Source organism: Aquila chrysaetos, chromosome Z, assembly GCF_900496995.4.
Source record: "Aquila chrysaetos chrysaetos chromosome Z, bAquChr1.4, whole genome shotgun sequence".
Taxonomy (NCBI): domain Eukaryota; kingdom Metazoa; phylum Chordata; class Aves; order Accipitriformes; family Accipitridae; genus Aquila; species Aquila chrysaetos.
Window position 1 is genome coordinate 17,045,336 of NC_044030.1, and position 14,878 is coordinate 17,060,213.

Genomic DNA, 14,878 nt, shown 5'->3' on the forward strand with positions numbered 1-14,878 from the left:
ATTAGACCCCTTTTCACTTTCTTAATTCTCTGACCAATCTGCCAAAATGATTACCTCTTGCATTTCTTCTTTTGAGAAGTTCTAACCTATAATGCACATTCTGGGAACAAGCAAGGTTCACAAAAACTGTTTCACTTTTCTCAAAAATAAAACATTTACCTTTCCACTGCAGTCATGCTTGTTTCACATGTACTTATTGGGCTGATAAATATTGGGGCTGGTAGTAATGGTTCTGGAGTTTGTTCCAGCAAATCAGATGCATCAAACTCTTTTGAGTCAGCTGGGATTTCCACCAACGTTAAAATGAATGTCTGTTCCTCCTCTGGACTGCTATGATCATCATTCACTACTATAATTTTTTCAGGCAAATAAAAGAAATAACAAAAATCTGTTATTCAAGTTTGAAATTACACTGTTCTCTTCACGCCCTCCCTACCTTGAGTAATTAAAATTTAGGCACTCATTTTTCCATGGAAAAAGGTGCTGAGGATATTCTTGAGACAATATGCCTCCTTTCTTCTTAGATGAGATACGCATTGTCACCCCCTGGAGCCTATTAATTGCAGTGGAGTCCTGATTACCATTCAGAATGAAGAATATTAAAATGCCTAGTAGGGATGGAGCTTTTTAAATGGGTGTTCTAGCATTAAAGAACAATTTGCAGTTTAATTAAACTTGGGTAATGGTGGTCAAGTGGCCTTCTGTCTTTAATTGCAACTGTCAGGTATTAAAAGTAACTTCTTTAAATGGCAGGAGTCTGCCATTTTGATGGCAAACACAAGGATTTTTCCCCTCACTGCAGACTTGCAGAAGAGGACCCGAGTATAGTCTTGAATTTAATAAATTAAAAATGTAAATAATTTTGTCAACAGATGGACACGAACAGATAACTGCCAACTGCCATCCGTTAGAATGAATTTAAGGAGAAAACGTTTATAAAGTATTCAGAAGATGGAAAACAACAGTGCCGCTCCATTACTTGACAGCTCTCATTCTTGATGATGTAAAGCTGCTATTACTCAAACCTCAACTCCCTTTGGTTCTTTATCTAATTAAATATGATTTAAGGTGCTCTGTCCCAAGATCCTTGCAGTAACAGTCTAACAACAGATGTCTAAGAGGAAGTATTAGCCCTATCTCTTGCACATGCTCAGGAGTTACAACTTTGGACTGCAGCTTCCATGTAAAGTAAGTATTCTGCGCTTCTGACACAGCAATTTTCCCATACCTTAGACAAGTATTGGTTTCAAACCAGCTCCATTTCAAATTGTTTTAGGGAAAAGCAGCCATCACTTTCATACCTTTCATCACATCTAATCAGTTAGGCATTAATCTGCTGACTCACTACAGCTAAAAAGAAAACTCTGGTTGTCGTATTCCTTTTTCTTCCCCTATTCTTCTTTCTCCCCTGCTCCACACTTGCACAGCCCAGCCCTCCTACTCACACAACTCTGACACTAGCATGCACTCCACAACTTCATGAGCCACTATAGCTCACTAAGCCAGTGGAAAACTACACAGGTTCTCTCCCTCTGTCACGTTCAACTTTTGATGGGTAAGTGAGTCAGAGGCTCATAAAAGGCTCTAACAACTGCTAAACCTAGCATGAGGTAAGCAGCAGGAGCTAACAGCAGGGAGGAGAGAGCAAGAAGTTTCCCTTCCACTGATATTTAAACTTAATGAAGTACCATTCAAAAATTTCCCAAGTCTAGTTTGTGTTAATGAAATGTAATGATAAGAAGCTAGGGAGGGAAATGGCACTATGCTGTGGGTCATTATTTTTGTTGATGAAACAGATTGATTAATCATGTCCATGAAAACATTTTAAATTTTTTTTATTCATCTTTGTGTAACCGCAAGATACACAAGCATGGGTTTTTGCTAACTTAGAATATTAGCACATTATACCTGAAGTCTCTTCTGTGCTGCTTACACATTGTTTTTGAGCATCCTGAGCACAAGCTTCGTTCTAGAAATAACACATTTCAAATAAAACAAGTTAATAAATTTGAGAAATAACTCTGGAAAACAGGAAAGATACAAAGCATGTCAAATGCTGAAAAGCCACAAAAATCTAATGACATCATCATAATTGCATTTGTTAGCTTTTACTTCTAGCTATTCTAGGTTGAAGGATATTAGCCTGACACGACAAGAAACATGGGCAATATAAAATTTATATGCTCATTGTCTGTATTGACGGTTTGTCAAAAAAAATTTATACTTCTTACAGCACAACTCTGTCAGAGATGACTCACACAATAAATTGCTCAGTGGCACTAAGGAAACAAATTCCCCCAACCATTACAAAACCACTGAGTGCCAAAGAAAAACACTAAGCTTTGCAACTCACCTATCCCTTCCCTTTTATGGCATGTACCTTTGCTAAAACCAAGAACACTCTATGGCAGGTTGCCTCTTCTCACACTCTCTGCTAGTCCTGTAAGAGTCAAATCATTCTTGCACATTGTTCTAACATGAGATCAGCCTTGACACATCAACAGGTTGCACTAGGGAAACAAGCTACTACCCATCAGCTGTTCCACCGTAACTGCATTTACACTGATCTCAGGCAACACTAGAAAACCTGAGGAAACTGAGAATGAACGTTTCTCTCATGAAGAAATAAAATACTACTTGTTTATACCAGAACAAGGATACACAAAACACTGCAAAGAAATGGGTGTGAAAGACATAATGATTGTCCATGATAATATGCATGTAAAACTCTTAACTGGGTTTTGAAATAAATGGAAAAGAGCATAGCAAAAGATGAAGTTTGTTTTAAACAAAGCAAATGAAGGTGACAATGAAAATGCTGTGTTCAGCAGTGACATTTTAACTTAGTTTTAATTTAAACAAATATAACAGTAAGAGGTCAGACTGAATGAATACTTGAGTCCTAGGTAACTTCTTCCATAAAAACTTTAAAAAAATTGCTCAAAATTTTCCTTATATATATATATATCTATATATATCTATCTCACTCTTATTGCTGAAATGCTATAAACCAAGGCTTGCAAAGATTAAGGTTGTCTGACATTAAGTTTGGTTATGCCTTTGCAAAAAAGAAAGCTTCATTCACTAGCTGAAGTACCAGGTCTTTAAATGGGTGAGTATATTTGCACTGAAAACCTCTTCCTTTACAGAATTTCAGAAACTGGGCACTTCCAGACTGTAATTAAAGTTCTTTACCTGAGTAAAGTTGATTGTGTATATATTGTGCTCAGGAGGACAAGGATTTTGCTCAGGAAATCCATCCACAGAACTTTGATTTGGACAATCCTCTACTCCAAGGTGAGATTTTTCAGGTTTTGGTGATGCATTTATAGCTCTCAAGTCTCCTGAGTTTCCACAAGCATCTCTCATCTCTTTTTCTGTTCTGTAAGGTATGTATCTAGTTAATTTGAAACCAATTGAAGATACCCTGCGCATGGGCTAAATTCTGTATAATTAATTATTTAATATAAAGCTTATGTAGTTACAGAGCAACAGGGCACCTCTTTAAAAACTACATCATTCTACTAAACAGAATGCATATTGTCAAACAAGTCTACATAAAGTATTTCAGGAAAAAGCATCCCTAACACCACTAATGGAGACTTTACTACTAAAAGCACGACCAAGCAGGAAGCCTTACAAGCTCATTAACATTTCTAAATTGATCAGCTCCTTAACATTTCCTTTCAGATAGTTTCATGGGAAACAATTAAGCAGCAAGGTGATTTCTAAGTTCTGAAACAGCAAACTAAGTTAATGTTTTACCTCCAAAAGCTGGAGAACAACATGCAAGAGAGAAAAACCTTAAAAATAAAAGTCTAAACTGTACACCTACGTGCATAAACACACACAGTATCTGTAAGCACACTGTTTCCATTACAGACGCATACTACACATGTACTTCAACTGCATATTTTAAGAGACTTTAAGAATAAAGTCAGTATTAACTGGTGATCCTTCCTACCTCTCAGTTTCGTCTACTTGCTTGATAAGTTCTACACTTCTAGTTGCAGAATCATGAAGAACTGAAGAATCACCTGCAGCTGGTCTGACCTGTTCTAGTTCCACCTTCTGCATTTCAGCAGTACCTCTCAGGGCTGTAGACTCTTAAGATATATAAGAATAAAAATTAAAAGAATATTTTGTGTGTATGCGTGTGTACATACATATGCATATTATTTTTACATATAAGCTTCTGTATATTAAAATGTATATATGTAGAAGTGTATATATAAACACACTACAAAATAATTAACAATTTTGCTGTATATGTACACATGTATATATATGTCTTATCTTGCCTTTGGTATGTTGTGCCTCATCTTGCCTTTGGTATGTTGTACATTTTGCCAGTGATATGAAGATAATTAAGAGTTTAAATACCACCTTTTTTTGTAACTGCTTTAAGAATACGGAAACAATTCTGTATATCTCCTTTCTGGTTTTAATAGAAGGGAAAGACAGTAATAATAGAAAAAAGTACATTGTATTGTACTGTATTTTTGTAATCGGCAGTCCAGTAATTTAAGGGCTTTCCAGCTAATTTAAGACCTGCATGGAAAAACTGCTATTCAGATTTAATTTAATTTTATACTGAAAGGCATACTTATGTATAGAACTATACCATACATGGATGCCCCACATTACAGTGGTGACGAATCATCTGTAAACATGAACAGAAGGTGAAGACTTCCAGCTTAGTTTCATTTCATGAAGAGATGTGAATCCACCAGAAGAAACCATTTTCGGAACTCTAGGATAAGAAACAGGCTTACCACTTTCAACTTGCTCTAGCTGTTCCACAGGTACATTTGTATTAAGTGACTCCTGCATTATGTTTTCATTGGACCTCAATACTCCAAAGGCTGGCTCAGGCTTCAGGAGTCTGCCTCTTGTCAGTCTCATACTATTCACTGTAGGCAAAGAGCTATCACTGCAAGTAAAAAGGAAAAATGCCATCAATATAGTTCTTGATTTTTGACAGTTAGTGCAGAGAAGAGATAAGAGAGATGGAATAGATGAGATAATGAAGAGCTGAAATACAGGCTGCAGGTGGCAGAGGAGACAGAAGACTATTTGGCAGAACAAAAAATAAAGATCATCTGGGAATTGGAACAGGCAGGTTGTCGTGGTTTAACCCCAGCTGGCAACTAAGCACCATGTAGCCACTTGCTCACTCCCCCCACCCCCAGTGGGATGGAGGAGAGAATCGGGGGGGGGGAAGTAAAACTCGTGGGTTGAGATAAGAACAGTTTAATAGGACAGAAAAGGAAGGGAAAGTCATACTACTATTACTACTAAGAGAATATACAGAACAAGTGATGCACAATATAATTGCTCACCACCTGCTGACCAATGCCCAGCCAATCCCCAAGCCGTGGTGCCCCCTGGCAAACTCCTCCCAGTTTATATACTGGGCATGACGTAATATGGTATGGAATACCCCTTTGGCTCGTTTGGGTCAGCTGTCCTGGCTGTGTTCCCTCCCAGTTTCTTGTGCACTCCCAGCCTCCACTGGCAGGGCAGTATGAAAAGCTGAAAAGTCCTTGACTTAGTATAAACACTGCTTAGCAACAACTAAAATACCAGTGTGTTAATCAACATTATTCTCATCCTAAATCAAAAACACAGCTTTATACCAGCTACTAAGAAGAAAATTAACTTTATTCTAGCCGAAACCAGGACACAGGTATACTGCAAACTAGGATGTTCCCTACCTACAGAAAAAAATGAGAATTGAAGTATTTAAAAAACATGAGAAGATCAGAAATTTAACACTGGTCACATGGTAGTAAGTTCTGATTAATAATACAATAAAAGAACCACTGGACTTCAAATATCCTTGATTATAATTTTTTAGAGGAGTATAATCTGCTGGTTTGTTCAAGCAATCAACAAATTAAATAGTCTTTCAAATAATACATGATCACCAGCAGATTTTTTCTGAAAAGGTGTTCTATCAAGCTGTTTCAACATTCACAAATGCTTGCACAAATTTAAAAAACATAAAGCATTAAAAAACATAATGATAGCAGATCAACTGGTTCCTTGACATCCCTTTGCTCTAAATCTTTGATGTTCATCCCATGGCAGCAGTGACACTTAAGCAATTTGCCTTGGCCTGATTAGCTGTAAAGTACTTTGGGAAAATGAGCTTCATAATTAACAGTGATACACACCAACTAAGCCTGAATATTCTTTTCTCCCCCACCAGGGTAAACTTAACTTCAGGAGTGAAGAACAAGTTCTACGTCCCCAAAATTATATACCAACATCTCACAAAAGTTGCAAGAAAGAGACAAGAGAGGTTTTCCAGATTACATACCAAATTACAGAAACTGAGAAACCTTCACTAAAGCAAGACTGCTTGCAACTCAATAAAAATGCCAGAAAGAACCTAGCAAAAGCAAGCAGTGTCAGAGAATCTCTCTCCCTAAAGAAAATGAAGTAGTAATTTCACCTGGTATCTGTAGCATTTTTCTCAAAATATTCTTCGGCACCTATTCTTGTGCCAGTGCTTTGATCCTCTACGTTAATGTTGCTTCCATCCTCAGAAGGGACCGATTCCTTGGTAGAAGTGTCTGAAGAAAGTAAATATTGACTAGAAGTTCTATTTTGTTTGGAGTAGGCGTGGGTTACAAGGCTACTGGCAATGTCCAACTCATCTTTAGCGGGTAACATGTGTGTCCATTCTGGTTAGAACAATAAACAGAATAGAAAAGCATAATTTAAAAGACTCAGGTTTGGCATGTACATAAAGCTATTTTACAGATGTTCAGCTTCAAACCTCATTTAACAAAGTCTGCATTCTCCAAAGATGCAAATTCAAATCCCTGGTAAATGCAGTCCTAAGATCACACTTTTGATAGTAAGAATGCAGAAATTAATATTCAACCAATGAAAGCAAATAATAAATTCTACATAAAAGTCTATAAAAAAAAATAGACAAAACCCGGGTAATTTCAGGTTGTAGCTAGTTAGGCAGAAAAAGCTATGCTTCACGTTAAAGGCCTGAAAAGACCACTGATAGTTACAGTCATTTAAGCCCGATTCCTTTCTTTTGTCCAATTTATGTGACCAGATTAATTCAAACATGTCCTTCCTAAAACAGGTCTCAGAAACACGTTTCTAGCACAGTGATGCAGTTGGCAATATCCAGTAAGGTGCCTTTTTCCAGACAACCTGCATTGCCTAGTCTCACTAGGTGTTACAATTCAGCAGGACTAAAAACACAAAAGACTCTTGACCTCCTGCTATGCAGGGGCATGTAGAAGAAGAGCTTTGCAGCCACTGCTCCATCCATCCTTAGCTGGACCCAGAAAGTACAAGCAAGGCTTTGTCCCATAAATCAGATCATACCTTCAGTACTTGTTTTTAACTGGAACATAGGATCACCCATTGCAAGTAAAGTCATGGCAGCTTCAGTGCTTCCATCATTAATTCCTGCAAAGTTGTTCACACACATTAAAAGTCACAAGCACCTTAACCAGAAATCCACTTATCCATATTCAAAAAGCATTTGACACTATCATCAATATAGTGAAGTATGTATTTTTTAAATTGTTGCCATTCATGGATCAAGATGCTTGTAGACAGACAGCAATTCTCACCTACTAAATTCAAACTATTGTGAAAACACTGAGCAGCAACATTATTCCCTTTAATAGCGGACTGGGTACAGGTGGCAAGGCGTTGGCAGCAGGGGGGCCGCCCTGGACACAGCCAGTTCCAGCTGACCCACCACAGGACACAGCTGAGCCTGTCAGCCAAGACAGTGGCACCTTTGGGAAATAGATTTAAGAAAGGGGAAAATGTTGCATAGCAGTGAAGAGTGAGGGAGAAAGTGTCAGAAACAACCCTGCAAACACCAAGGTCAGTAAGGAAAGAAGGGGAGGAGGTGCTCCATGCGTGGGAGCAGAGATTCCCCTGTAACCTGTGGAGGAGACCTTAGTGGAGCAGGTAGATATTCCCTGAAGCAACTGCATCCTGTAGAGGACCCATCATGGAGCAGACTTATCCTGAAGGACTGTACCCCACAGGCAAGGCCCCAGACGGGAGCAGGGGAAGAACATGAGGAGGAAGAAGCAGCAGAGATGAAGTGTTAGGAACTGACTGCAACCCCCATTCCCCATCCCCCTGTGCCCCTTGTGGGGAGGAGGGAGAGGAGTGGGAAATTAGGGTGTGAACTTGAGCCTAAGAAGGTGGGGAGGGGAAGGTGTTTTAGTTTTTGCCTTTGTTTCTCACCATCCTACTCTATTTTGTTTGGCAATAGATTAAATTTGTTTTCCGCAAATTGAGTCTGTTTAGGTAAGTGATCTCCTTGTTTTTATCTCAACCCAGGAGCTTTTCCATTGTATTTTCTCCCCTCATCCTGTTGAAGTGGAAGAGTGGGAGAGCAGCTGGGTGGACATCCTGCAGTCGGCTGAGGTCAGCCTACCACAAATGGAAAAGAAAGAGGTAGCAGTTTAATCACAGAAATCTATAACCTATAGTGTTGATCCACATTCTAGTTGAGACTCCCAATTCCTAATCTCTATCCACAATACATCCTTTTGCCTATTACTAACTGGTCGTATCCAACAGAACATTTCCATCCTCCAAAAGTGTTGTACTGAAATAAATCAAAAGAACAAAATAGGCTTCCCCTCCTTCAACTAAGACAGTAGCCCACTCAATTTCCAGTGCCTAGGAAGATGTATTGAGAATGTATTTAAATTTACAAGTGAAAGCTATTCTAAAAATTAATAGATCCATAAGAGTTTGTAACGTATCTCATATGGTAAGAACACTTGCTTCTGGAAGACTGTGATCACAGTCTGTCACACATGCTATTTTACCAGTTCAGGATATTAAAGTCACAGACCACAGAGATGACAAAGCTATGAATCTGCCCACTCTTTGTATCACTCAGTCACATGTCAAGCAAGCTGCAAGTAAGCACTTGCAAAGTTTCCTCTTCTTCTAGTACAACTAACCAGAGCATGGGAAAGTGATAGACAGGATACACAAAAGGCACATTCTGACCCTGCAGAACAGAACCTCGCAATGCTTGGTCCCCCTACTTGATAGAGAACAGCAAGAAAGAAAATGGTTTAAATCTCCAAAACATAAAAGCATCCAGTATCTCATGAGCAGGTTTTTTTATAAGATACATAAACCTCCAAACTTCCAGCAAGAATAACTACGTATTGGTAGCAAGTTAATGGGAAGGATACGAACAAGATTGTTTCATATCTACCTTTGTCCACCTCTGGATTTTCATGTACAGTTGTTTCCTTAAATAAAAAGAAAAGCAATATCAAAGTTCTATAAAAAATGAGTCCACAATTTTAATTTAATGCTTACAGGTAAATTCTCTGCCTAAAGGTTACCCTGGCTTTGAAAGGGTATTTTAAAGGCTAACAATATTTACTTACATAGTTTTCCCATAGCTGTGTCCCTCATATCTGTGTGAGACTGCTATTAAGCTATACTGTTACAAGCAGACATGGCAACCTGACACTGTCCACATAGCTCTGTACGTGCTATGAAACAAAAAGCAAAAAAAACCCAACAACAACAACAACAAAAGACATTCTTACAGCTGTTGAGGTGTTTACTTTTTCCTCCCTCTCTACCACTGGCTGGACAGATGCATGCGAGAGACTTTCAACATCAGTAGCCACCTGCACATCTGGTATATTCACAACTATTTCCAGCTGTAAAAATAATTTTAAAAGTATTTCAGTTCACCAGCCCCAAAAGAAAATTTGTCAAATGCAAATTTTTATAAACCACATATACTTACCAGATCTTGAACATTTAGTGGGATCCTTCCCAAAAATCAAGTCTTATACTACATACCTTTTGATTTAAGAAGGCAGCAGTTGTATGAACTGGAGGCAGAACTGGTAGGGCTGCTTGTAACTAACTGGAAGCATCAGACCTTGTTTCTAGTTGTTTATTACTCCACCAAACTAAGTTATGCAGCTGAGATCTTTCATGGTGGCTGTTTACCTCAAATGGATTTTGTTAGTTTTCACACTTTTTCTGCTTTTTAAGTCTTCAGGAAGGAAAAAAGTCCAGCCTTTTTCCAAAGTAAGACCAGGGAATACACCCCCACGCACACAGACACCCACCCACCATTTTAGCTATGATTTTTTTTTCTTCTTCAACACTGTCTTTTCACTGAGAACTTCAGACATTTAGCGTTTTCAGAAACAAGAACTTGAAATATGCCAGGAAGGCTAGAGTATTTGCAGTGAGGTTCTTATGAAAAACACTGGTCAATCTGGGTAGCTTTCAAAGGCTTGCACTTTTACAGATACTTTCCACTGATCTATCTAAGTTTGGCAACAGCTGAGTCTTCAAGTATCTAACTTTATCACTTACTAGTACTCATGGCTCCTCTGCATTAAACCAGGAAACTTGATCATCATCTCCACACATAATATATTCCACATCTTTGAAATGAAGGGATTCAGCAAAACTTTCTGTGCAACAACTTTGCTGTCCATTATTATTCTAGAGGCTCCCTTAGTGTATTGACTGAGCTTTAAATTCTCTTGCTGTTTCACCCAGAGAAAGAAACAGTGTGATTAATTCAGGAGACAAAAAAGCAGATTTCAATGGCAGAAGAGAGCAAGATGACTAGTAGTAGTAAGCAAAAAGAATTGCAGCAAATGGGAAGAAGTAGTGATGAAGATCTGAGGTATAAATGGAACAGGTTGGATAAACAGATTTGGAATGAAGCAAAAAGAAAGGAAAAAAAAGAGCTGTGAAGACACATCACTGAGATAAGACAGGCTAAAAGGGACAAAAATTGCAAAGAAGTCACGCTGAATGATAGGTAAAAAAATAGAAAAATGTCTAAACCTTTCAGCACAACCCGTTTCAAGGCCTTGAACAGAGTCCACTGTTCCCAAACCTCAACAGTTCCCTGATGACAAAAAAGTATGCCATTTCCTCTCTAGTGACTGGTCTTACTAGATAGACATGATACCAAGTCTTGCTACAGTCTTACAGTCTCGAGTTTTATTCTAGTCTAAGAGTATAATTAAAACATAGGCCTGCACTCTAGGCTTAAAGTTTCCAACTCTACAAATGGTCCATGAAGGAGTCAAAACATACAGCTTTTGAAAAAAATAGACACAGATGTAGATGGTATCTCACTGACAGGGACTGTCAGACTGACAGCAGCAGGGACCAATGCCCATGCATCTGCCCATGCCAAACAGAGCAGGAACACCCCTGAATGGACTGCAGCCCATGGAGGACCCACACTGGAGCATGGACAAGGAATGGAGTCCATTCCATTGCAGTGTCAAACCCTACAGCCTGAACCAAAGGGACAAGGGCTGGAGATTTAAATGGATATACGTTTAAAATTTTTTTAATCCATTGAGTTGTATCCTATAGTAAGTACTATAGCAATAACAACATGAATCAAGGGAAGACAAGCCTCACAAGAAACAAGGCAAGTGCAGCAGTGACCAACCTAAGCTGGCTTTGGTGCCCAGAAACTCAACACAACATGCCACCTCTCCTGAGCGATCACATTAATACATGCAGCCCAAGGCATGGACTAAAAGTCCATCAAACGTCCTTTGAGTTATTTTAAGGAGGTGGCCCACAGACCAAGGGAATGATATCCATGTATCTATCAAAGGACAGGAAGAGAAGTTGTGGTTAATAAGGATGTACTGGATAGTGTAGGACCTGAGCATGACACAAATGGTATGAAATAAAGGGTGAAGGCTGTACTGGGCATGGCTGGGATGAAGTTAATTTTCTTCAGAGCGGCCCACATGATGCTGTGTTTTGGATTTATAACTACAACAGTGTTGAAAACACACCAGTGTTTTTGCTATTGCTGAACAGTGCTTGCACAATGTCAAAGCTTTTGTTTTCCTACTCTTTGCTCCAGCAAGTGTGCTGGGGCTGGGCAAGAGGTCAGGAGAGCACACAGCTGAGACAGCTGACGCATAATGAACGAAGGGATATTCCATATCGTATAATGCCATGCTTAGCAATAAAAGCTCAGGGAAAGGAGGAAGAGGAGGGCATTTGTGGTTATGGCATTTGTCTTCCAGAGTAATTCTTACATTGGCTGAGGCCTTGTTTTCCAGGAAGTGGCCTGCCAATGGAAAGTAGTGAATAAATTCCTTATTTTGCTTTGCTTTCATATGCAGCTTTTGCTTCACCTGTTGAACTGTCTTTATATCAATTCATAAGTCTTCTTACCTTCCTTCTGTTTTCTCCTTGTCCCACAGGAGAGGGGACTGAGTGAGCAGCTGTGTGTGTGCCTGGCTGTGGATCAGGGTCAGCCCAACAACACGGTTAAAAGTTTATTGGTGAGGGGGAGACCAGATACAGAAACATCTCCCTCATTCCCTCATTTCCTAACATTCAAATGTAAAATTGAAATGCTCCATGTGTTCCACCTTGGGCCTCAAAGCACATGGTAAGCATGGTAGTCTGTCCCTACATTCAATCCCAATAAATGAACTGGTGAGCACCCTGCAGACCTATATACAGTTTGTAAACATAACTGGAACTTAGACTGATGTCGTATTCTGTTCAAAACCAAGTACATGTGCCAAGTAATATCCCTGCTACCCTGAAGGCCATTCATTATGAATTAAACTAAATTGGGATAAACCCCAAGTATTCGGAGATGCAATTGGAATAAAAGCTGTTTAAACAATGAAAACAAAACTACATATGCAGAACCCAGCTACATGATACCTCCTCCATGGTTTCCTCTATCTGAACAGGAACAGGTTTTGGAGATCGAAGACCTATAGGAACAAACACTGGAGCTTTGTTTACTTCCTCCGGTGCAAAGCATTCATCTTCATCATCAGGCTCGAAGTCATCTGGCTCCTCCTCCTCCTCCTCCTCTTGAGAAGCCCGGAGGGTCACCAAGGTTATCTTTGAATTTCTGTGCTTCTTCCCAGATTTCCTTCTATGTGTAGTTTTCAAACTTTTGCCTCTAGTAACACTCAGTTTAACTTCTTGCCTTTGATTCCACTTCTCACTGCAATCAGCCTCACATTCAGAGGCAGAAGAAGCAGCAGTTCTTAGCTCCAAGACATGTTTTGGCAGTGCTATCCATTTTGACGACCTTCTGGACAACCTTCTAAAGTACAGAGCAAAAGCATGTTTTAAAAAAACAATGAAGTCCAAGACATTCCAAAAAAAGGGGTACCACAAATCAAAATAAAACTCAATGAATAAAAATGGATCATTGTGACCAACAATAGAATCTATTTACTTTCTAACATATAGTAACAAAAATGCATTCACATACAATTTAATCAGAAATAACATGTATGCACAAAGTACTGATGTGTATTAAGCAGTTTCAGAGTGTTGGAAAGCTGCACAATTAAATTTACAAGACACAGAATTCTTTGATTAGAAAAGGATGCATTCATTTTCATTTTGAGGGATGTAGAAGTCACGTGCTTTTTACGCCATGGGAACATTTCCAGTTCTCTTTTGCTAAAGCTATACTAGAAGCCCCAAACTATGATACTTAAGTTGATCAGACTGATGTCTAGAAACTAGAACTGTTAGATGATAACTAGTTATCTGGTCTTGTTTCTCAGACAGCAATCTCTTCAATAATCAGCTGCTTACTGTTTCCCTCCTCAAAATGATGGGCATGACCACTTTGGGTACCAAAAGTAATTCCAAACTTCCCCCTAAAAACATCCTCCTTGGTAAACTGGTGGGGAGGGGAAAAAATAGCAGCAGAGGACACTTCCAGCACAGTTTGTTTAGGTTAATCCCACAATCCCTGTGGCCCCAATATGGGTACTTCACAGTCCTTCCCTTTAAAATCAGGAATTCCTATTGAAACCAAAGGTGGACCCTGGTATGGAGCGGTGGGAGCGCTGGCTGTGTTCATTTTATGAGAGTGCAGGCAGGGTAAGAGACATACAGCTATCTGTATGCATCTAGTAGAGTTCAGATGGAAGACACAAGGATTGACATCCTGCATGCATTCACATAACACACTGTAGAACTATGGCTAATTATGTTTTTAAAACAAAAGCCAAAACCAATCAGTTGAGCTTACAAGCCAAAATTAGTTGTTTTACCTTGTGAGATTGTCTGAATTTTCCTGAGAAGTAGAAAGCTGAGAATCATCTTCTTGTTCTACTTGACTCTTGCTCTCTGACGAAATCTCTGGAGACTGGAGTCTACTATCCTGCCTGATTCTTTTACAAGATGTTTCTTCAACAGAGTCTGTAAAATTGTGTTTTCTTGTAGCCTCTGAGAAGCATGCAGCTTCCTCTATGTTACTGGAGTTTTGCTGAACAGAGGAGACAATTACCACTGTATTAAGAGCCAAACATTTGTAACTGGTTTTGGTGACAAGAAGATTTAAAGAACTAAGTTTGAGGTTATTGAAAACTTGCCTAGCTGTCACCTCTGACAGCTTAGGGCATTTTTCCCCATCTTCTTTAATTTTGGGCTCCATAGCAGAAGTGTCATTAGATGGTATTATCTATGATGCCTGAGTTCCCAGCGCTGCTACTAGTTACTTGACTGAGGCCTTGCTCAACTTACCAAGAGCAGCGACTTTTCAGAAGCTGGAAAGATGAGTCATTTTCTAAAACTACCCATTAATTTAAAGAACAATTTGAGGGAAGGAAAAATTATTTTTTTCCGCCCTGTGAACAAACTAGGAAGAAAAAACTACCCTAGTTTACAGAACAGTATTTAAATATTCGAAACACATACAGAAACATATCCCAGAACATAAAAAACCATCAGCAAGCACAGTTTTGTCAACTATGGATACTAAATAATATGTTAACTGAAAGATTTTAGTAATCCATCCAGAAAGTGAGGAACACCAGATAAACTTGATTCAGGTATCGCAACT

The 14,878-nt window shown here is 39.0% G+C and overlaps 1 protein-coding gene across 9 annotated transcripts in view; it reads right to left on the reverse strand.

Annotated features, from left to right (window-relative positions):
* Positions 1-14,878, reverse strand: part of BDP1 (B double prime 1, subunit of RNA polymerase III transcription initiation factor IIIB) — a 58,660-nt gene that overhangs the window by 10,822 nt on the left and 32,960 nt on the right. For 8 of the 9 annotated variants that reach the window (XM_030005034.2, XM_030005028.2, XM_030005031.2 and 5 more), the window contains 11 exons: positions 14,088-14,302; positions 12,727-13,120; positions 9,582-9,698; positions 9,239-9,275; positions 7,360-7,443; positions 6,461-6,692; positions 4,776-4,933; positions 3,965-4,106; positions 3,196-3,382; positions 1,909-1,969; positions 160-349 (listed from right to left, as the gene is read on the reverse strand). In XM_030005034.2, the coding sequence (XP_029860894.1) occupies positions 160-349; positions 1,909-1,969; positions 3,196-3,382; positions 3,965-4,106; positions 4,776-4,933; positions 6,461-6,692; positions 7,360-7,443; positions 9,239-9,275; positions 9,582-9,698; positions 12,727-13,120; positions 14,088-14,302 (1,817 nt within the window). The remainder of the gene's footprint in view (positions 1-159; positions 350-1,908; positions 1,970-3,195; positions 3,383-3,964; positions 4,107-4,775; positions 4,934-6,460; positions 6,693-7,359; positions 7,444-9,238; positions 9,276-9,581; positions 9,699-12,726; positions 13,121-14,087; positions 14,303-14,878) is intronic. The other variant, XM_030005035.2, reaches the window with a different exon arrangement.